Here is a 22,256-nt window from a genome sequence, read left to right as displayed (position 1 = left end):
CTTGTTCAAGATCATCCGTTGTTGCTAGTGCCCTTTTTAGTTTTTTGGTTTGTTTTTCATTTGTTACAAAGCTATTGGAAACACATGAAACAATTATCTTCCACAGAAGAGGGTTTTTTAAATATATATAGCACTTCTTACTTTCATCATCACTTTTGGATAGATCCTTAATTTTTAAGGATCATTTGCACACATCTTTTAAGCTGACGCTAATATTTCGTCAATTGGTCTTGGAGTGATGGTAGAATTATGGATAAGTGCTGCTCTAAACTACTTCAAAGATCTTGGTGGTGGTGGAAGAGATGAACACCCACAAAATAGCATTGGGGAAAATAATAGTAGGTCAGACTTTGGTTTTACCAGCACTCGGTATCCCTTTAGTGCCTTGTTTTTGTTAGCAAGCAGGCAAATCTCAGAAGTTTGTGGGTTCTGCTTGCAATCTTGTGTCTTACATTAGTGTGACAGTGGACTATTACTGTCAATAGATTCTCTTTAGTTTGCTAATATTCGCACTATGTTTAAAAAAATGCTGTTAGATGTTTAAGTATTACCCCAATGCATCTGAGGGTATTTATGAAGCAGACTCTCTTCTGATGTGCCTGTACAAATTAAACCAGAAGTTTGAAATATTTTTGAACTATTCAGTAGATTACATGTTGCCTTTCTAGAATGTATGTGCACTTTCTCAAAACAACAAAACAGAGCTTACTTTAAATCAAACAGACATTTAATCAAACGTTTTAGACAGAAATATATCTGTGCAATAGAGGCCTCTTAAGACTATTACAAAAATAGAATCTTATTGGCCAGAACAAACAAACTAGATGTATTTTTTCAAGTATAAAACATATTGGTCCTTTTATCCTATGCAATTTTCAACACTAAATACAAAAATAATGAACGTATTTATCATAATTTCCATTTCTTAGGGGAGTGGGAATTCTTTTGAGAGTTGTACGATGTCTTATTTCTACTTGATATTTAAATAATTTTGCTCTGCACTCTTCCACTGACTTTCAAATAGAAATTTATTCTGTATATTTCATGTTCTTATATTCTACATATTAAACAAATGAAGTTATTCCTCAGGAACAATGGTCACAATCCAGCTCAAAGTCTGCTGTGTCCAATGCTGCAATTGTATGCAGGTGTAAGCCTGGTACTGCATATGGAATACTTCTCAGTAAACGTGCAAAAAATCAGGCTTCACATCCCACTGAATGGTTGCAACTTAACCTTTCAAAATTGGTTTCAGCGGGACTTGGTCATGGCCTAACTTCAGCTGGGTTTGGACCAAGCAACTTTCATTGATTGCCTTTGAGCCTCAGGTTCTCTTTTTTATACAAGGTGAATTTTTAACACTGAGCCTAAATGTCCCTCAGGAATCTGAACATACAAACACTACAAGCTGTTAAATGAAATTACTTGAAAAGTGGTCTGTGATATGTCGATGAAGGACAAGGGAATTTTATATGTAAAAATGTGTAAAATAGAACTGTCTCAGTTTGGTTTTAGGACAAAAAATAGAGCCGAAGCTGAGTATGTCTTCTAAATTTGTATGTGTGACCAAAATGGCATACTATTAAAAAGATTTGACAATGAAAACTTATTAGCCTTATTTTATGAGCTCTTAATCTGAATGTATATCCTGGAACTATGCAGTTGGGGAGGGGGGAGTATTGCGAAATGAACCTGTTTTGGGACATGGACATTGTCTGTGTGCAACAGGAAATTATGCATAATATAAGTAAAAGATGTGGGGCCAGACCATGATTTCATGTTATGTAAACAGAGAGCCAGCATAGTGGTTAAGAGTGGCAGACCCTAATTTGGAGAACTGGGTTCAATTCCCCACTCCTCCACATGAAGCCTGCTGGGTGGCCTTGGGCCAGTCACAGTTCTCTCAGAACTCTCTCAGCCGACGCAGAGGCAGCCAATGGCAAACTACCCCTGAATGTCTCTTGCCTTGAATACCCTATGGGGTCACCATAAGTCAGCTGTGACTTGAGGGCAACAACAACAACAAAAACAGACTTTGCTTTTGCAGGTTCTTCCTTTTCCCTTTGCGTACTCTGTTGTGCATGCTGCTCTTGCTGTACATCTGATTGTCAAGAAATCGTAGCTTTCCCTTGCATCTAAACCAGGCAAGCATGATTTGTTTTCAAATCAGAAGTTGATACCAAGTCACCATTTCAGATATCTCTTGGGTTCCTAATAATCCTGAAGTTCAATTGGTGTGTACCACACAGGAAATTTCCACCCTTTTCTGTTAGAGATTATGACTATACAATTCCAGCCACTTTAAGATGCCCCACAAGCCTTCAGAAGGGGCAACTGTTATCTTTTGTTGCTTGCGCTCAAATGCTACAGAGGCCTTGGTTGACTGTTGTTGTCTCAGTCCTAGTCTTGATACACTTGCCATGTTCCTGGTTGGTGAGTTGATATATAGTATGAGTACTTGTCCCTTGTGTTGCAGACAGTAATATGCGTTGTGTGGTATAAAGGTTTTTTTAAAAAATGTCTACAACATTGTGCTTCCCGTGTTCCCCTTTATTGGACCTCAGTAGTTTTCATATGCTTTGAGTCATTGGGAACTTGCCAAAAGAAGTTGTAGAAACCAGTACTTTGAAGGAGAATCATAGACACACATAGAAAGCTAAACAGTGTCCTTTCAGATGGTTTGGAATCAGTGGGCAGCAAATCTTAAAACCTTATAAGCAAAATGCAATGCCATGGGCCAAAAAGATTATATTAAGTTATCAAAGAATTATTAAGAAGGATTTCTGAAGTGGCAAGCTAACCAAAGGTGGAATATATGTCATCATCTTTAGAAATGTCATGTGAAAACAGAGAACTCGCTGTGGCAAGTTGAATAGTTTGGACCAGATGTAAGAAGGTGGCTAGTGGAGAAACAACAGCACCAGCTTCCATGTGCTTTATTGATTCAGCTGTGCCACTCATACTATAGCACCAGTAGAGAGCATGATTAGATGGCTTTGTGGAATTGAATTGCTTATATAAAGTAATTACTGCTGGGGAACAGCTGAACATTGAAGGATGTAATTGCTGAGTTTCTAAAAAATAAGATGTAGTAAGTGTGGATTCTCTGGCAGCTGATTTCAAGTTAAAATACTTGACTGGGCATGTAAAAATGAAGGGAATTTCCTCCTGTTGAACTGGCATGCCTTTCCCCCTGAACTGCAATATCAGCAGGATTTTAATGTTTCCAGCAGCTGTGAGGAGGGACATGTACTAAAAACAGAAAAAAATACCAAATGTTAGTACTCTTTATAAGCTAAAAAATATGAGTTGTTGCCGCAAGACAAATTAAGTGTGCAATCCTACAACACTAGAAGTTTTTCCTGTAGGTACTTGCGGAACTACAGTGTATGCTTTTCTCAGTTTAAAATATGGCTTCCCTGTTCAAGAGAGAACAGCTGAGAGCCCACATAGTGTGGTTGATAGACTGTGATCTGGGAGACCTAGGTTCGAATCCCCATTCTGCCAAGGAAGCTTACTGGGTGACCTCACCGGATTTTTGTGAGGATAAAACGGAAAAGGGATAAGTTACTTTGGGTCCCCATGGAGAGCAAATCCGGGAATAACTAAACAAAATAGCTGCAATAGAAAAGTCATAGCCTTTTCCAATTGTGGACAGGTAGTTGGCAGAATTATAGCAAAGATGTGTGACTAAATCTGCTTCATAAAGTGTTCATATTGAATATGAGGGTTCAGTACAGCACGCAATTTAATACAATAAAAACTGCTGACTCAAGAAAACAGCCAGATAGGCCTGTCATAAAGAAAGAAACAATAAGGTCCCCAATATTCATTAGAATGCGGTTTGAAAATTGATCTAAATAAACGTCATTATTCTGAGATTCCTCCATCCACGAATATCTTACAAACTGCCTCTGAGGGCCTTATATTCAAAACTATGCTCTAGCATTCTGCATTTTTATTTTCCCCCAACCTGCCCTTGGTTTTATTCTCTGGGGATAGTCCTCCTTGCCCTGAGTTTGTGGGAAATCCATGGTTGCTGTAATTATTTTTAAAGACTGTTATCAGCAGCCCATGCAGTACAGAGTTTTCCTTGCTGCCTCAGTTGCTCAGGCGGAAAACCAAACGTCTGTGGATACTACATATTTCTGAGAGACAGCACCTACCTACAGACACGTTTTAGAAATAAGATCTTAATGATGTATTCAGCAGTGAACTTGAAAAGGATCTAGCCATTCGGACACACAACCACAGTGAAGGCTGAAACACTGTGAGTAGCAAACCTGAGCCATGCTTTGACCTGCCACCAAAATTCCAGGCATTATGACTCAAAGCCAGCAGTTCGCATGCATTGCCCCTGCTCTAGGTCCAAAGTTCAGCAGGAGCAATTGCAGAGATGGAAACCGAAGGCAACAGAAAGAAAGAGGAAACTCCACTTTCTCTAAACATTTCATGGAAAGACCTTTAATTCAGATAAGTTAGAAAGAGTGTGGCTTTTAATCAGAGACTGAAAATCGAAACCACAACCAGCAACTGCTTTCTTATCCTCTTACTGTTGCCTCCCAAGCTTGCTTGCTTTCTCTCACATACCCCACCAGACTGTGGGCCTGGAGCATTCTTTTTTGCCGCTGTACTACCAAACAGTCGGAAAAATGCTAGTCCCTGGAATTCCAAATTGTCTTTGCCCATCTAGTTCCACCATCCACAGATGTCTGAGGGCCTCTTGATCCTTTCTCCTTGTTTTCCCTTTTGTCTAAAATTTGCTCAAAGCAGCTTCCAATCACCTTCCCCTCCCCACAACATACACCTTGAGAGGCAGGTGGGGCTGAGAGAGCTCTGAGAGAAGAAGAAGAGTTGGTTTTTATATGCCGACTTTCTCCACCACTTAAGGAAGACTCAAACCAGCTTACAATCACCTTCCCTCCCCCCATCCCACAACAGACACCCTGTGAGGTGGGTGGGGCTGAGAGTGTGTGACTGGCCCAAAGTCACCCAGCTGGCTTCATGTGTAGGAGTGGGGAAACAAATCCAGTTCACCAGATTAGCCTCCGCCACTCACGTGGAGGAGTGGGGAATCAAACCCGGTTCTCCAGAGCAGAGTTCACCGCACCAAAACTGTGACTGGCCCAAGGTCACCCAGTGGAGGAGTGGGGAAACCAACCCTATGTTGTCTCTCCCCTACATTGTTCAACATCGATATGCGCCCTCTCGCCCAGAGTTTTGGGCTGGGTTGTCATCAGTAGGCTGATGACACCCAGCTTTATCTGTTGATGGACGGCCATCCGGACTCTGCCCCAGACACACTGGCCAGGTGCTTGGAGGCCGTGACTGAATGATTAAGACAAAGCCTGCTGAAACTGAATCCATCGAAGATGGAGGTCCTGTGGCTCAGCCGGGGTGGCCGTGGGGTGGGGTGCTGGCTCCCAGCTTTTGAAGGCATGCAATTAACACCTGTGCCCACTGTCAGGAGCCCAGGTGTGACCCTTGATGCTTCCTTGTCAATGGACTCTATGGTATTATACCCTATTGAAGGCCCTTCCTTCCTCAAACCCTGCCCTTCTCAGGCTCCACCCCCAAAATCTCCAGGTATTTCCCAACCTGGAACTGGCAACCCTCTAGGATGTGAATGCCAGCAGTGCCAACTTATTGCCTGTTCAGTTGTCCTCAAGCAGATTCGATTGTTTCTCTTGAGAAAGCAACCCCACCCTGTCATAAGTGTATGGGACGTCATACAATATTACGGATAAGAGTAATCAACTGTGACTTTGAAACAAAGATGAACCCAGCACATTTTAAAAGTAAATTATGACACACGTGAAATATATGCAAAAGCTTCAAGGTTCACAAAAGCAGGAGAAAAGATCAAGTGGGTGTTTGGAGGACAAGATCCTGTGGAGGCCTCACCCCAGAGCTCCAAACTGGAGCAAAACTTTGAACAAAGGAGGTCTGCAGGATTTTTTCAACAGTTTGAGGGAGACGATTTTTTAAAGTCGGAAAATGATCCCTGTGTCAAGGTCACCTTTTTCTGGCGCAGAGTGTAGCAAAGCAGATCCTCGTTCAGGTGTGACCGCATTGTTTTTTTACAGGCACAACCACCCCTAAAAACACACCTGCTACAGTCCCCATGACTGATGGACTCCGGAGATTTGAGAGCATAGTTGTTGTTTGTTTGTTTAAGCGTCTTCCTCCAGGAGATATATCATATCAGGTCGATGATATCATCGCTCAAGGGCTGGAAAAATAAACCCGCCCTGGAGCTGCTGTATTTGCATCTCCTGTGGCTCCAGAGCTCACACAAAGGGAAGCAGGGCGTGGCCAGCTGCTCCTTTGGCTCTCCCTTCCAAGACTGCAGCTTGTCTCTCTGGTTACCAAAAGCTGTGATTTCAGATGTACAGAAAAGTGTGCGTGCGGTGGTAACGATCAAGCACCAGCAGTTCCCTTTCTCCATTTCCCTTTATGCAATTGTATCACGCGGGGAATATTCGTTCAGTGAGTGGCTCTGAAGAAACGCCAAGGCAGCGGTAGGCAGGTGAAGAAGAAGAGGAGTTGGTTTTCTTTCATATGCCGACTTTATCGCTTAAGGCAGAATCAAACCGGCTTACAATCACCTGCCCTTTCCCTTCCCCACAACAGACACCCTGTGAGGTAGGTGGGGCTGCGAGAGCTCTAAGAGAGCTGTGAGTAGCCCAAGGTCACCCAGCAGGCTGCATGTGTAGGAGAGGGGAAACGAATCCACTTCACCGTATTAGCGTCCGCCGCTCATGTGGAGGAGTGGGGAATCAAAACACAGCTGTCCAGATCAGAGGCCGCTGCTCCAAACCACCGCCCTTAACCATTACGCCACGCTGGCTCTCTTACGATAAGAAAAAGAGTCCGATGAGGCCATTTCTGCCCGGGAGGTTTTGCCTTGGATCCCCCGCTCTCTAGGTGCCCATTTCCCCCACCCGAATTCTCAAAACTCTGCGTGGGGGCTTCTGGTTGAGTTTTGAGAATCTGGGTGGGGGAAATGGGCATCTGGAGAGCGGGGGATCAGAGCAAAACCTCCCGTGCAGAAATGGCCTTTAATACGAACAAATCCATAATCCGAAATACCAATAGATTTACAAGGTTCCGTGAAGCTGGACTCTTTTGATCAGACATGGTTTGTATCGCTGGCGGGGGGCGGTCAACCGCGGGGATGGCACTTTGCGTAGACACGCCGCCGCCACGCTTCTTGCATTTCTTGGCCCTCGCGGAAACCGGGGGGAGCCTGGCAAGCCCTGCCTAACGGAGGCAAGCAGCCACTCAGAGGACGTTGCTGCGTCAGCGATAAGCCAAAGCCCTATAGATGTGAGCAGGAAGAGGGGGAGGAGGTAAGAAGGGGCGGGGGGCCGTCTCCAGGAGCCGACAGCCAGCGGACGGCTGCTCTCCCCGCAGAGGCACAAAGCCATGGAGAGCCCCAAGCGGCAGAAAGCCACCAAGAACGCCACAGGTAAACGCGCGTGGAAAGCAGATCTGAAACAGATCTGGCCATTTCTGCACGGGAGGGTTTGCTTTGCATTCGCATCCGAATTCTCCAAACTCAACAAGAAGCCCCCATGCAGAGTTTTGAGAATCTGGATGGGGGGGGGGGGAAGGTGCCTCTGGAGAGCGGCGAATGCAAGGCACAACCTCCCGTGCAGAAACGGCCAGAAGCAGGAAAGCTCGGGAGGGCTCGGCTGCTGCAGGGGGTGGGTAGCTGGGTGGGGCCCCTTGCCCTAGCCCGTGATTCGCGAGCGCCCCTCCGTATGCTCCGATCCGGGGCGGGTGGGGAAGAAAAGGACCCTGGCGCACGATAAGGAGAAGGCAGCGGGCGGAAACGCGCCGTCTCTTTGGCCTCCTCTAGTCCCTGTTCCAACCAGGATGGAAGGCGGGCGTGGCGCTCGAGCCTGGCTGAAACAGGGACTAAAGGAGGCTAAGCCCTGACCAGGCGAGCCTGATCTGGCCGGATCTCAGAAGCGAAGCGGGGTCGGCCCTGGTTAGGATTTGGAGGGGAGGCCACCGAGGAAGACCAGGGCTGCTGGGCAGAGGAAGGCGCTGGCAAACCGCCTCTGCGAGTCTCTTGCATTGAAAACCCTTAAAAGGGGTCGCCATGAGTCGGCTGCGACTTGACGGCGCTTTACCCTCCCGAAGGAGGCGAAAGCGACCGTGCGTTTTCGCCCAGCCGGAGCTCGGGCTGGGTGACGCCCGGCCCTTGGGCAAGAGCTCCCCGGGGCACGTCTGTTCTGCAAGCTCCGACCCCTACGGAGCGAAAACGCACGGGCGCTGGAGCCTCCTTTCTTCCCTGTTCCAGCCAGGATTCAGCCAGGATCGAACGCACGACCGTTCGAAGAACGTTCAGCCAGGATCGAACGCACGACCGTTCGAAGAACGTTCAGCCAGGATCGAACGCACGACCGTTCGAAGAACGTTCAGCCAGGATCGAACGCACGAACGTTCTTCCCTGTTCCAGCCAGGATTCAGCCAGGATCGAACGCACGAACGTTCTTCGAACGTTCGTGCGTTTGATCCTGGCTGAGTCCTGGCTGGAACAGGGAAGAACGTTCGTGCGTTCGATCCTGGCTGAATCCTGGCTGGAACAGGGGAAGAAAGGAGGCTCCAGCGACCGTGCGTTTTCGCCCTTCCTGTCTGCTTCTTCTGCGCTCGCGCAGTCGCTGGCAGCGCCTCTTGGGTTGGTAGCTGCTGAGCTGGTCGCTTGGCCATCCTGCGGGGCGGGCGGCTGCTGCCTTAAACTGAGCTCTTGTGGTTTAGAGTCGCTCCCGAGTGAGGAGGTTTGTAATGGGAGGCCACAGGTAGCAAGGAGAAGTAAAAGGGCCCCACCAGTCCCAGGAGGTTCCAACCACAAGGCCAAGGTCCATGCTGCAAAATTAAGTTACAATATATATTTCATTCGGTCGGTCAACGTAGTCCCCTGTGCGCCAGGTCAGCGTGGTGTCGAGGCTGAGAGCGGTGGTTTGGAGTGGTGGACTCTGTGGAGAGCTGGGTTAGTTTCCCCTTTCCTACGCATGCAGCCTGCTGGGTGACCTTGGGTTAGTCTCAGCTCTCTTACAGCTCTCTCAGCCTCACCTACCTCACCGGGTGTCTGTTGTGGGGAAAAGGAGATTGTAAGCTGGTTTGATTCTGCCTTAAGTAGTAGAGAAAGTTGGCATATAAAAACCAACTCTTCTTCATTACTGATGCATGGGGGGACCTCACATAATGACATTTACTAAGCAGACTGGGTTTACAGGATGGTTTGCCATTGCCTTCCCCAGTCACCTACACTTTACCCCCAGCAAGCTGGGTACTCATTTTACCAGAAGGATGGAAGGCTGAGTCAACCTTGAGCCGGCTACCTGAAACCATCTTCCATTGGAATCGTAAGCAGAGCTTGGACTGCAGTACTGCAGCTTACTATTCTCTATATTTTACTGCCCAGATAAAAATTCCCCACGTGTTTAGCCCGAGAAGCTTCTTCAGGGGAATCTGTTGGTCTTGCAGTGGTTTTTCAAAGAAGACTATAAGTTCAATGAAGAAGCCTCTCGAGCGAAACGCAGAGGGAATTTTTATCTGAGTAAGGAAATATATACTTTTACCTATTTTGCACCATCAGCCTTGGCCTTATTTTTTATCAGCCACAGGTAGCAAAACACCTTGGTGTCAAGAATTTAAAGAATTTACAGGGAGAGAGCTAGTCACTTCAACATGCATGTTGCAGGCATATCTGTGCCTGAGATAGAAGCAGCAGGTATATTTTGCTGCAGGCACATAAACTGGAAGCAGATGCACACCGCAGAATAAGCACCATTGCCAGTATAAGTTGGTTTATATAATAAACACATTTTTTAAAAGTCAGGAAAGCATAAAACATGTCTAATTAATTCTACATGAGGTTAGTGCTGTCTGTACTGTAATGTCTGGAGTTGTTAAAACAGTCATTTGGGGGATTAAGCCAGCGTGGTGTAGTGGTTAAGAGCGGTGGTTTGGAGCAGTGAACTCTAATCTGGAGAACTGGATTTGATTCCCCACTCCTCATGAGCAGCAGACACTGATTTGGTGAACTGGATTTGATTCCCCACTCCTCCACATGAAGCCAGCTGGGTGACCTTGGGCTAGTCACAGCTCTCTCAGGCCCACCTACCTCACAGGGTGTCTGCTGTGGGGAAAGTTAGGGAAGTGATTGTAAGCTGGTTTGATTCTTCCTTAAATGGTAGAGAAAGTCGGCATATAAAAACCAACTCTTCTTCTTCTAAACTCACATCCTCTCTGGGCAAATTGTGGGCTAGCACTAGACAAGATGTTCTCGCTTATGAAATGCTTCCAGATCCCTTACAGACTACATTTAATATACAGTTATTTTCCACCTAGCCAGAAAAGATTATCAAACCATTGTGTGGCCAGTACTGTCTACACATTGGCCCGCTGCCATTGGGAATAAGCACCCAGATTTCAGTCACAGTGGTGCAAATTCCATAAATGTTCACATACAGGGAGGCACTTGCTGAGCACACATGCCCACAGCCTCTGTTATGAATTCACAAAGCACAGATGAATGCCCACAAAGCAGTGACCCTCACCTAGTATCACACATGAACACACATGAAGCTGCCTTATACTGAGTTAGACCCTTTGCCCAGCAAGGTCAGTATTGTCTACTCTGCCTGGCAGCAGCTCTCTGGGGTCTCAGGCAGAGGTCTTTCACATCACCCACTGCCTGGTCCTTTTCAAGTGGAGATGCCAGGGATTGAACCTTGGATTTTCTGCATACAAAGCATATGCTCTGCCTCTGAGCCACACCCCGTCCCCATCAATCCAACCTTTTATTTTGGGATAGGAATCATGAGTGATTTCTAATGTGTACGAGACAGAGGAAAAAGTGGATTTTTAAAGCTTATAAAGAAACATTATACTTAATGGAGAACAGGATTAGCAAATCCAAACCCAGCATGTAATAGGTAGGAGACAATTCAGAAAGCCTATCTCCTGTACTGAAATACTTAGAAGAAGAGTTACATTTTTTAAAAAAAGTATTACTCATTGTGACCAGGCAGAATTCACAGTGTTTCACAACCTACTGCTGTATATAGAAATACAGAACGGGACTGAATTTAGTGTAGTTTATGATTGCATGGTTTTTATGAGAGCAGTAATGAATCATAACAGTGAATTTGCTGTGTTTTATTGCAGGGCAAGTAGATGTGGATAGCAAGCCTGCTTTGCAGTTCAAAGGTAAGGTATCTGCCATTTTTTTCAAATCATACTTAAGGGCTAACTTTTTAAAGCAGCAGCAGAACAGGAAAACAAGCAGCACATTCACGCAAAAAAGGGGGGTACTTAATATGGTGGTGGAAAGTGCTATCAAATCACAGCCAATTTACAGTGACCTCATAAGATTTTCAAGGCAAGAAACATTCAGAGGTAGTTTGCAATTGCCTGCATCTGTGTAGCAACCCTGGAATTTCTTGGTGGTCTCCCATCCAGGTACTGACCAGGACCAGCCCTAGTTAGCTTCTGATATCTGATGAGATTGGGCTAGCCTAAGCCATCCAGGTCAAGGTGTATTTAATATAGACTGAACTAATCATAGCAACATCATTTCCCCAAATTAAGATTTTAAAATAAAGCCACTTTATAGTTATTTGGGCTCTTCTAATTAGGTATATGACTGACAGACCCTTAAGACATATGGTAGAGACATAGTTCTCAAAATAAGACCTCCGTCTGGGATACTTGAGCAGAAACAATTCAGGGAATGATCAGATCCTTAAGCTAATGCAAACACACAAATACAGTGTGTTTGTGTGTGTGTGTAAGACTATTGTTTTGTTCCAGTGGTGTTATGTTGTGCAAGCCTTTAGGGAAGATTTGAAGTTCTTGTGATTTTTCTAATGCCAGGGTTCAATTATAACCCCCATGCATAGATCCTCACAAATTGCAGCATGCATATCGATTGTGTACAAGAATCTCTGCCTACTAACTCGGCAGACAGATAATGGATTGGTGTTAGCTAGAGAGTTTAAAAGGGAGACCAGAGATTTAAAATTCACACCCCTCCCCCAACTTTACACACACACACACTCACACAAACACACACACACACAGAAGATTTTAACCATATGCAGCATTGGTAAAAATGTGTTGCTTTTATGAGTAGCAGTTCTGTTTATTATTAACGGTACTGTGGGAAAAACACTGCCACTTTCTTTTCTACTGTGTATCTTCAAAGTTGGCACATTGTTATGTAGATTGTAATTGTCTTAGATTTCAAGGAAAGTTTCAGGAAAACTTCCAAATTTCAGACTGGCTACACTCCTTAATGTGAATACGTGTCTAATTGTCTTGAGGGACTTGACATTATATGACATTTTTGTACTGCATGTTCTTTGGTAGCCTGAGAAACCGGTTATTTGAATGCACCTTTAGCAGCAGTGGTTCAAACATGTTTTATATTCTATTAAAATTATAGATGGACAGCAAAACTTCATAGAAACAGATGCCCTTGATATAAGGTAAAAGAACTTTGTTATCAGAGTGGGTAATGATGGGGGCGCGACTGGTGTAGAGTGGTAAGCTGCAGTACTTCAGTCCAAGCTCTGTTCATGACTTGAGTTCGATCCCAACTGAAGTTGGTTTCAGGTAGCCAGCTCAAGGTTGACTCAGCCTTCCATCCCTCCAGTGTCGGTAAAATGAGTACCTAGCTTGCTGGGAGTAAAGGGCAGATCACTGAGGAAGGCAATGGCAAACCACCCCACAAACAAAGTCTGCCTAGTAAACATCATGATGTGACGTCACCCCATGGGTCAGTAATGACCCGGTGCTTGCACAAGGGACTACCTTTACCTTTAATAATGGGGAAGCAGAACGAGAGCGGGATCCTTGTCCTTGCTCAGGCGTGTTGATGCAACAATCCCGTTGGATCCCTAAAAATATAGAAGTCAAAACTGGTCCTGACTTGTTGCAGCTTTTCTATGGAATACTTTCAGAGCAGCTAACTATTGTAACTGAATTTACTGTACAATTTTAGCTCTGTGCATGACCAGTATCCAGTATGTTGTGTCAAATTAGGTTTATACAGAGATTGAAACCAACCCTATCTATTGTAAATAGTGTAAGCTCATGGAAGAAATGTATGCTGCATTCTCCTCACGAACCCTGAGCCCTTCTGAAAAGCCCCTCAGGAGGGGCATGAGAACTTTGGGAACAGCACAAGCTAGAAAAAGAATTGTACCAATGCCTCTTTCTTGCTGTAGTTCCCACATCCCAACTCTTCTGTGACCTCAGTTTCCCCTTCCAACACCTTCTGGCTCCACATTCCATGGTATTCCAAAATGTCCCCACTCCTTAAAGATGACTTGATGAGATGAAGGGGTAAAGGTGGAGAAGGCAGCTAACATCCCTCCTGTCAACTAGCTCTAATTCACATTTGTTAGGTGCAGCTTATTGTAGATGAATAAAAAGTCAAGGCAAGTAGTAGTATCTTCATACAAATCTAATTTGACTTCCCCAAATAGATCCGGAATCAAAGATATCTAACAGGTTGGCTAAAGGAGAGATTTTTTTTTAAAAATCCATTAGTGTGACCTGGCATTTCACACTTCGTGAGTGTTCATAGTACTAGCAGTAATGTCTCTGGGTAGCAACTAGTTGGACAGACTTTTTCAAAGTGAATGCAGTTTTGTTATCTGAAAGAACAGTAGTGATCCAAATCATTTTTATTTCGATACAAAATCAGCTCTGAATAAATAATTTAACAGTTAGGTTAAAATAATTAAAAGGGGAAAAAAGATGTGTTAATAGTTCTGGGAGAGATGTTTTGAACAGGAGGAGGAAAGATCAGCTATGGGGTATGATTTTCAGTCAGCCGTTTTCGAATCCCACAAGACCGAAGGCAAAATGTGGCCACTTGGGTGGTAATCTCCCGAGAGGAGTCTGCTAGGAGAAGGGAAACTAGCTTCTTCAGATCTCCCAGGAAAGGTTGACAACACAGGGAGAATATACTGCAATCTTATATTGTTGTAAAAAGGGCATTGCAGAACATGAAGAACAGTAGTAAATCATTGTCCTTTTTATAGCGTTATCTGTATATGGGGGTCTGTTTGAACAGTTGTAATATTCAGAGTAGAAGGATATGGGCTGTACCTGGTTTTCACCTTAACTTTGTTCCTATACACCTGCAGTCGTCTAGCAGAAAGCACCAAAATAGTGGTAAAGCCTGTTTTGATGCCATTGACTACAGTGCATCAGAAGTCCTGGTCATCAGGATTTTCACACTAACACCACTGGGTGGCACTTGAAACAATGTTCTGGGGGAAAAAAGAGGGACGTTCCCATACCATAGTAGGAAGTTTGATAGGGTGCTCCGCCTTTAGAAGGATATTTCAGGTATTCTGAAGTCTTGTGCCAGCCAGTGAAATTATTTTTTTCCTCTTTGGAGTTTTGGAAATTGCTGTCTTTTTCAAAAGTCCAAAGTCCCCATGAGCATATTGAACTCCCCCCCTCTCCCCGGTTAAGTCACAGCTGACATACGTCAGCCCATGGTGGGGTTTTCAAAGCCAAAGACGTTCAGAGGTGATTTGCCATTGCCTGCCTCCATGTCATGGCCCTGGTATTCGTCAGATGTCTCCCATCCAAATACTGCCAGGGTCGAGGCAGAGTATGTGTGACTGGCCCAAGGTCACCCAGCAAGTTTCCATGGCAGAGTGAGGATTCGAACCTGGGTTTCCCAGATCCTAGACTGACACCTTAACCACTATACCACACTGGCTCTACTGAGCTAGTCATACATTTATTAGAGTGTTGTTTTTTTATTTGTTCTGATTAACTTGGGGGGTATTTACTGTTATTGTTAACTGAAAACTTTTTTGGGGGGGGGGGGAAGCACCCACCTCTTTGACCCAGCTGCAGAGTACAAAATGAACCACAAGAGGAGAGGACTTGCTTTGATCTTCAATCATGAACGGTTTTACTGGCATTTAACTCTACCAGAAAGACGCGGCACTCTTGCTGACAGAGATAACTTGAAACGCAGGTGAGACGGGAAAAAATGTCTGCTCAGTAAAATTATGATTTAAAAAAAATGAAAAATCTAATTCAGCTTGATGGCACTTAAGGTAAAGGACATAAATGGGAATTGTCATAAAAGAGGTCTGTGAGCCCCATTAGAGGCAAAAAGTGAGAGCTGCTGTGTTTCCCGGTTCAGATCTTGCCTCAGCCATGAACTCACTGTATAGTGTTAGGAAAGCATTTCTTTCTCACCTCTGATCTTATCTGTAATACAGGGGAATCATCATTGCCGTTTTATGTGCTGTTGAAAGGACTACCAAGACCATGTATAAGAAGCACTTTGAAATCAAGCATGGCTTTCACATTTTGAACTGGGAACTCGAACGAACCTTTCCCACAAACCATTCTTCGAGTATTGCAGAGGATGTGCCCAGTTCAGATAGAAGCTAGCTAGGCCTCTTGGGGCTGTTACCGAGTGTCTTCTTGAAAGTATACCCTGGAATAACCTTAGCACCCCTCTAATTGGAGATTGCAGAGAAACATAGGTCCATGGAATTCAGAACAATCTTTCAGGGGTAAAATTCATTGTTGCAGATCTTTGCACTGAGAAACCACATTAAGCTTCCAAGAAACACCCAGATCCCCTGAAGCATAGTTTAAAGCACACTGCTGCACAGTGCTGAACAACTCATGCAAAATATTATAATACCCTTATTTTTATTCCTGTTAGAATTTTCAGCAAGGTTATCATATATTTCTGTGCTACAAACCAGGTCTGTTTAATTACAGTTTTAAGAGGTAGCTTGCTTATTGCTTAACAATCATTTAATGATAGCTGCCCCATTTTTCTTTGCCTTTGTTTTGTTTTGGGAAATGTATGCCATGAGAAATAAGGTAGCTGTTAGTTCTCTACACATTTCTAAAGCTATATGTTCAGGGACATTGGCATCCATTTCAACACAAGTGGTTGCATTACCACATTAGATAATCTGAACAAGATACTAAAGTGAAATACTTTTTTTGTTTTCACAATAGCTTGACTGAGCTGGGATTTGAGGTGAAGTGTTTTGATGATCTTAAAGCAGAAGATGTGTTGCAAAACATTTACGATGGTGAGTTGCTGTATTCTCTTCTATTGGAATTGCTTGAGTACATTCAGTTATAAACGGGTACATCTTTTCTAGAGTGAATGTGTTTAGAGTTAGTATATCTTGATAAAGTTAATATAAGTTCGGTCCTAGAAGAAAAATCCATGCAGTACAAGTAGGGCATTTGCTTGCATTCTTAGTAAAATAAATTAACAAGTAGATGGCTGATTGAGCATCCTTTATTAACTAAATCCTCTGCTGTTGAAGACAGTCTATTTTGGATAGTTGCAACAAAATCCCAAGTGAAAATATGTGGAACAAAATTTGTTCTGAATTTTACTTCTCGAACAGTAACACTGGCTCCAGCAATGTTGTATAGGATAGTCTAGTTGACTGGAATTTGAGTGGCATTGTGAAATTTGAGTTAGTGGATTCAATATAAGCAATTAAAGGAATGTATTGCCAACAGAAAGTAACTTACTCTTTGTCAGCTAAGGCTGAGGTCTGACACTCTTGTAGTTAATTCCAACTTCATTACCTTGCAGTATCCACAGCCAAGCATGAAGATGCAGACTGTTTCATGTGTATTTTCCTGAGCCATGGTGAAGATGACCATGTTTATGCCTATGATGCTAAAATAAAAATACAGGAATTGACCAGAATGTTCAGAGGAGACAAGTGCCCAAGTCTAGTAGGGAAGCCAAAAATATTTATAATTCAGGTGAGATCATGGATTTCCTAAGTTCTTATAGGGAGTCCAAATTGAATTTCACTGAAACTCAGAAAATAATCATCTGAACATGTTATTAGGAGTGCATCAGTGTGAGAAAAGACATTAAAAAAACCCACAAGGAACTCCAGAGCAAGAATGGAGAAAAGTTACTTTTTGGTTTTTTTTAACATAATATGCAATCTCAGCCAGGTGAGAAAGCGTGTTCATAATCGACAGATTTATGGACAGCCAGCTTTTCTAATGGTTCAGAGTCACTCTCATGGTACTGTTCAAAATGTTTTCATAATATAGTGCATGCAATAATCATCTAGAAATAACTTCAAAGTAAATAAGCTCTTGTCACTCTTTTCTGCCCTAAACTTATATCTGCAACTAAAAGAACTCAGCAATACACCATATTAATGCATGTCTGAGTTAGGAAGGCTTCTGCTTTAGAATGATGTTTAGCTTTTCCCCCTTCCTTATTGCTAGGCATGTCGAGGAGATAAGCATGATGACCCAGTCATTGTTGCCGATACAGTAGACAGCATAACAGAGAAGTCAGATGTCAATGAAACCGAAGTGGATGCTGCTGCAGTTTATACCTTACCTGCTGGTGCTGACTTCCTCATGTGTTACTCTGTAGCAGAAGGTAAATTGCAGTTTTCTACTTACGGAACTCTGAAATGGTTGTTACCTAAAATATGTCTTTTAATAGCAGGTTTTACAAAACAAGGGAGCCATTTCCTAAGAATTAACCACTTTGAACATTATTGGTTGGTATAAGCTATAATTGAATTAAGTGGCTGTCAGCTTTTGGATGGTTATATAGACGATAATTGAACGTGTTTCTTCCATGAGTATAAATGAGGCCATGGTGTATAGGCAAGTGGTGTGTGCACAGTGAAGCCTCTATGGCTGCAAAATATCAAAGACTAGAGGCAACTGTGAGGGAGAAACATGCATAATATTCATTACTGTAACTGTGTAGAAACAGATATGGCAGCTGTCGATCTAGCAAAGGTAACTTCAGCAATCCTATCCAAAAAGCATTTGTCCTGGTGTGAGAAGTTTTAAAAAATAGTCATTTGATACAGTATAGTTCACTTTTTGCAAAGTGTAAAAGTCGTCAAATTTACATGGGACAGTTGTGAGAGAAGTAGATCTATGGCATGATGTGCTAGAAAATTTGATGTTTGCTGATTTAGTGTGGAGCTAGAGGCTTATCAGATAATATTGTTACACACACATTTGTTGCAAATGTATATAGTTTGTGATTTATTATCTAAATTGAGTCTTATTTTGGACCAAAAGCTACACAGGGATGCCAGAAACATTATTTCATTGTGATTGCTATCAGTCGTTTCTGCTCAAAGCCATTTGGGGGTGACAAGGAAAATCACCTAAGGTAGGCTTCACCAGTTCCCCGTGTCAGGTTGCCATTGCAACTTGGCGGCTTTGCTCCAGATGACTAATATTCCAGTGGCCCTCGGCCTCTGAGCTGTTTTACAGAGTTTGAAACGGGGAGTCAGCCCTTAAAAGGAATGCTCAGTAAAGGTTGTAGCACAGAGCTAATTGGTTCTTGTAGGTTATCCGAGCTAATTATTGCCAAGATATGAGCTTTGCTGCAAACAGCTCAATGGCTGCTGGCTCTCCTTTGCCTGGAACTTCTGCTCTCTCCTGCTGCAGCCTGGGAAAGCTGAAGGCAGGCAGGTGGTTGTCCTTGGTGAGGAAGATAGGGGTTAAAGACTCCCCTCCCCAAATGGGGAGGGGGGAGACACAGAAACCTGGCCTTATCCCTCCAACACTAGATATATGCTTCTCAAGATCAATTGATCAAGGAGCTTCTAAGGGATAAAAGGAAAGGAAAAGGAAAGAAACCTGGCCTGGAGAGGAAGCAACAAGTCTTTCAATCTTTCAGGATTATGATCCAGATTTACTGAAGTGGGGGCTCCTGTTTGAAATCTGTTCACCCCCCCCCTCCGGATTCCATGCTTGTGTTCAGAAGAGAATAATTCTTGGGTATTGTTATTTCTTTACTTCTGTTCTCGTTACATAGGAGTTTAGTGGTAGCAGCTGGCCTGTCTTACAACATTAGTTTAAACAAAAAACATCTTGCGCCAGCAAAATGTTATGCTGCCATACATGTCTTTTAAGTGCCTTAGGGTTCTTGTGTTGACGCAAACTTAACATGGCTATCCCACTGGAACCCAGTAGTTTAGGCCCAGATTATTTACATTCAGTTGAATCAAGCGGTGAGTTTTTAATTATACAGAACAGTCCATGTGCATGATGCTTTACAGAGCACAAGAAGGCAAATACCTGCCCCAAGGAGCTTACAACCTAAACTTTGAGACAAGATCAGAAAGGATGAGAGCACATGGAGGTGGGGAAAACCTGGGGAAGCACGTGTGTTCATTCCAGTGACATGTACGTGGGTTAGTTCCTATAGAGGGGAACAAAAGTTTTCAAGTTTTTTGCTGGGCTGTGCCTCTTTTGGGCACATCCTCACAAGCGCAAAACCTTTTGCATCCCATACAAAAAAAAAAAAGACGAGGAAGAAGCAACTTTGCACCTTATTCAGGAAGGCATTCCAGAGCCTTGGGCCAATTGCTGTAAAAGGCCCTACTCTTAGAGTAGGGCTTGACCTACTCAATTTAGGGTTGCCAAATGGGGTGGGGGAAAATGCCCTGTCCCTTTAATACAGGCTTAATGTGTGGAAATGGGCTATTGAAGCTTTTTGTGGCATGGAGTATAAAGTCCCATTCATCCTCTGCTAAAGGGACAGGACATTTTTCTCCAGGCCAGTTGGCAAGCCCATTTATCACTTGGACTGGCTTCATATATTAGAGGGGGAAAATGTATTTGGTATGAATGAGTCTGGACTCCTTAATTTTTTGGGTCCAAAGAAAATTTGTCAAAGCCTGAGGTATTGTTTGACTGCTTAGGTAGGTGGTGAGCTCCCCCTCACTGGCAGTCAAGCAGCCGCTGGACGAACACTAGTCAGGGATACTGCAGGCTGATCCTGCATTGAGCAGGTGGTTGGACTAGATGGTCTGCGTGGCCCCTTCCAACTCTATGCTTCTATGATCAGTGGGTGCAGTCATTTCTTCCCAAGCAGCCTTATATTGGCTGTTGCTGTACTTTCCCCTTGGGTATAAACCCTGGAGTCCCTGGAACAGTGTTTACACATCGACAGCCAATGTGGTACAGTGGTTAGTTAAGTTAGGCTAGGAGCTGGGACATCGGATCAGGTTCAAGGTGCTGGTTTTAACCTTTAAAGCCTTATACGGTTTGGGACCATCATACCTACAGGACCGCCTCTCCTGGCACATCCCAAGAGCCTTGCGCTCAAGGAGCAACAACTTGCTGGTGGTCCCCTGCCCCCGGAGTGTGTGGCTGTCCTCGACAAGGGCCAGGGACTTTTCAGCCCTGGCCCCAGCCTACCAAATAACATCAGGGACCTGCAGGACGTAAATGAGTTCCGCAGGGCCTGCAGAACAGAACTGTTCCACCAGGCCTACACCTGAGGGCAGCCCACAAGCCTTTCCATTGCTACAAATTGCTGGCCTCCCCCCCATCCTCCCCCAACTGGTTGTGGGGTCCACTGGCTGGCCAGGACTGTCCGGCAGCTGAAATTATGCCATCTTGTTTTAAAATATGTGGTATGGATTTTAAGGTATGTTTTAATATAGATGCTTTAATATAATTTTTAAATTGTTTTGTGTTGTGAGCCGCCCTGAGCCCGGCTTGCCGGGAATGAGGGTGGGATATAAATGCAAATATTAAATAAATCCAGGTTCAAATCCTCACTCTGCCATAAAACTCACTGAGTGACCTTGGGCCAATCATCATCTGTCAGCATAAGCTTTTTAGTGTTTGTGAGTATAATTGAGGTGTGAAATCTTAGGCTACCCTGAGTTCCTTGGAGGGAACGTGGGATAAAAATGTACTAAATAAATAGTACTGTATATCTATAAAGCACCTTTTACAATCCATGTTCTGCAACTGAATGAAGGCTGCAACCTTAAGCAAACTCATTACCAGCTACTCATTACCAAGAGTCAGCGTGGTGGTGTAGTGGTTAGGAGTGGTGGACTCTAATCTGAAGAACCGAGTTGGTTTCCCTACTCCTACACACGAAGCCAGCTGGGTGCCCTTGGGCTAGTCACAGTTCTCTTAGACCTCTCTCAGCCTCACAAGGTGTCTGTTGTGGCGAGAGGAAGGGAAGGAGATTGTAAGCCGGTTTGATTCTCCTTTAAAAAAGGTAGAGAAAGTCAGCATATAAAAACCAACTCTTCTTCTTAAGTCATGGTTAAAATAAATGTTTTAGGACATAGTGGTTGGTGACTGTTTTTGTACTTCATGGCCTTTGGGAAGTTCAATTTTAGGTACTCCCCAGACTTCATTAATACTAATAACAAGATTATTTGAATGCAGAGTGTCTGAGCAAAGCTTCATCGTTATACAAACAACTTAGAACTCTTGTCTTTTTTATTAGGGTACTACTCTCACCGTGAGACTGTAAATGGCTCCTGGTACATTCAAGATCTGTGCAACATAATAAGGCGGCATGGCTCATCCCTTGAGTTTACGGAGCTTCTGACACTGGTTAACAGGAAGGTATCTCATCGCAAAGTGGACGTATGCAGAGATATTCATGCTTTAGGAAAAAAGCAGATTCCTTGTTTCGCATCCATGTTAACTAAGAAATTGTATTTTTACCCAAAATCTAAGTAAAATGGTACACCAGTAAAACAATTTTTTTGGGGTGGGGGGTGTCGAGGACATCTTGAGTCTTGTGATATAGATTGCATAGTAAAATATTCAAGTAGTGTGCATATTTCAGATTGCTTAATAAATCATACCACCACTGACTTTTTGGGGGAAACAGGATTTTTTGAAAGTACATGGATTTTTATTTAATGCTCAACCTAGAAGATAAAATTGTAGCTAAGTAAAGAGCTCAATACTGAAAACTGTATTTCAAAATTTGAACACTTATGTGACATTTCAATTTTAAATTGCAAATAAATCCAAATTAATTGATTATATTGACAGATTTTTTTACCAGCAGTTAAACATCTCAGGCTTGAATATGATAACAGGCTCAGGGAGTTCTGGAAAATAAATCACTAGTAACATTTGGAGTGCTAAAGAAGCACTTGACCAAATTTTTCCTGTCTTCTGGTTTGCACTGAGTGACATTTTTTTTTAAATTTCCATTTTGTAATGAACATTTTGTACTTTTTCAATGTTTTTTAAAAATGTCGTTTTTACCAATGAAATGGTGCTTTGGAAACAAGGGTTATTCCAGCAAATCTGCTACATCTCCTCTCTGTACCTTCACTAGAAATGAGTATACACAGCAATGACTGGTTGGACAACTCAGAACAATTTCGGACATCCTGTTCATAGCTGGGGACTATAACAAGCCCCATCAGCCGTTACTGTAT

At 43.5% G+C, this 22,256-nt stretch overlaps 1 protein-coding gene across 1 annotated transcript; it reads left to right on the top strand.

Moving 5' to 3' along the window:
• The first annotated feature begins 11,187 nt into the window (after positions 1 to 11,187).
• On the top strand, positions 11,188 to 21,563 carry CASP6 (caspase 6). Its single transcript, XM_056855983.1, has 7 exons — positions 11,188 to 11,226; positions 12,464 to 12,506; positions 14,876 to 15,025; positions 16,036 to 16,112; positions 16,634 to 16,809; positions 17,293 to 17,452; positions 21,302 to 21,563. Exons 3-7 carry the CDS (start codon positions 14,910 to 14,912, stop codon positions 21,538 to 21,540), a joined length of 768 nt encoding a protein of 255 aa, XP_056711961.1. The 5' UTR covers positions 11,188 to 11,226; positions 12,464 to 12,506; positions 14,876 to 14,909; the 3' UTR covers positions 21,541 to 21,563.
• Positions 21,564 to 22,256: the final 693 nt, after the last annotated feature.

This window comes from Euleptes europaea, chromosome 9 (assembly GCF_029931775.1).
Source record: "Euleptes europaea isolate rEulEur1 chromosome 9, rEulEur1.hap1, whole genome shotgun sequence".
Taxonomy (NCBI): domain Eukaryota; kingdom Metazoa; phylum Chordata; class Lepidosauria; order Squamata; family Sphaerodactylidae; genus Euleptes; species Euleptes europaea.
The sequence above is the reverse complement of the archived record's forward strand: the minus strand, read 5'-3'. Positions and strand labels throughout refer to the sequence as shown.

Excerpts from the sequence above, each read along its gene's own strand:
- CASP6 (XM_056855983.1), top strand. The coding sequence starts at position 14,910 with ATGAACCACAAGAGGAGAGGACTTGCTTTGATCTTCAATCATGAACGG. Across the intron at positions 16,113-16,633 it reads GTTGCAAAACATTTACGATG|TATCCACAGCCAAGCATGAA; the intron begins GTGAGTTGCTGT and ends ATTACCTTGCAG. Across the intron at positions 16,810-17,292 it reads CAAAAATATTTATAATTCAG|GCATGTCGAGGAGATAAGCA; the intron begins GTGAGATCATGG and ends CCTTATTGCTAG.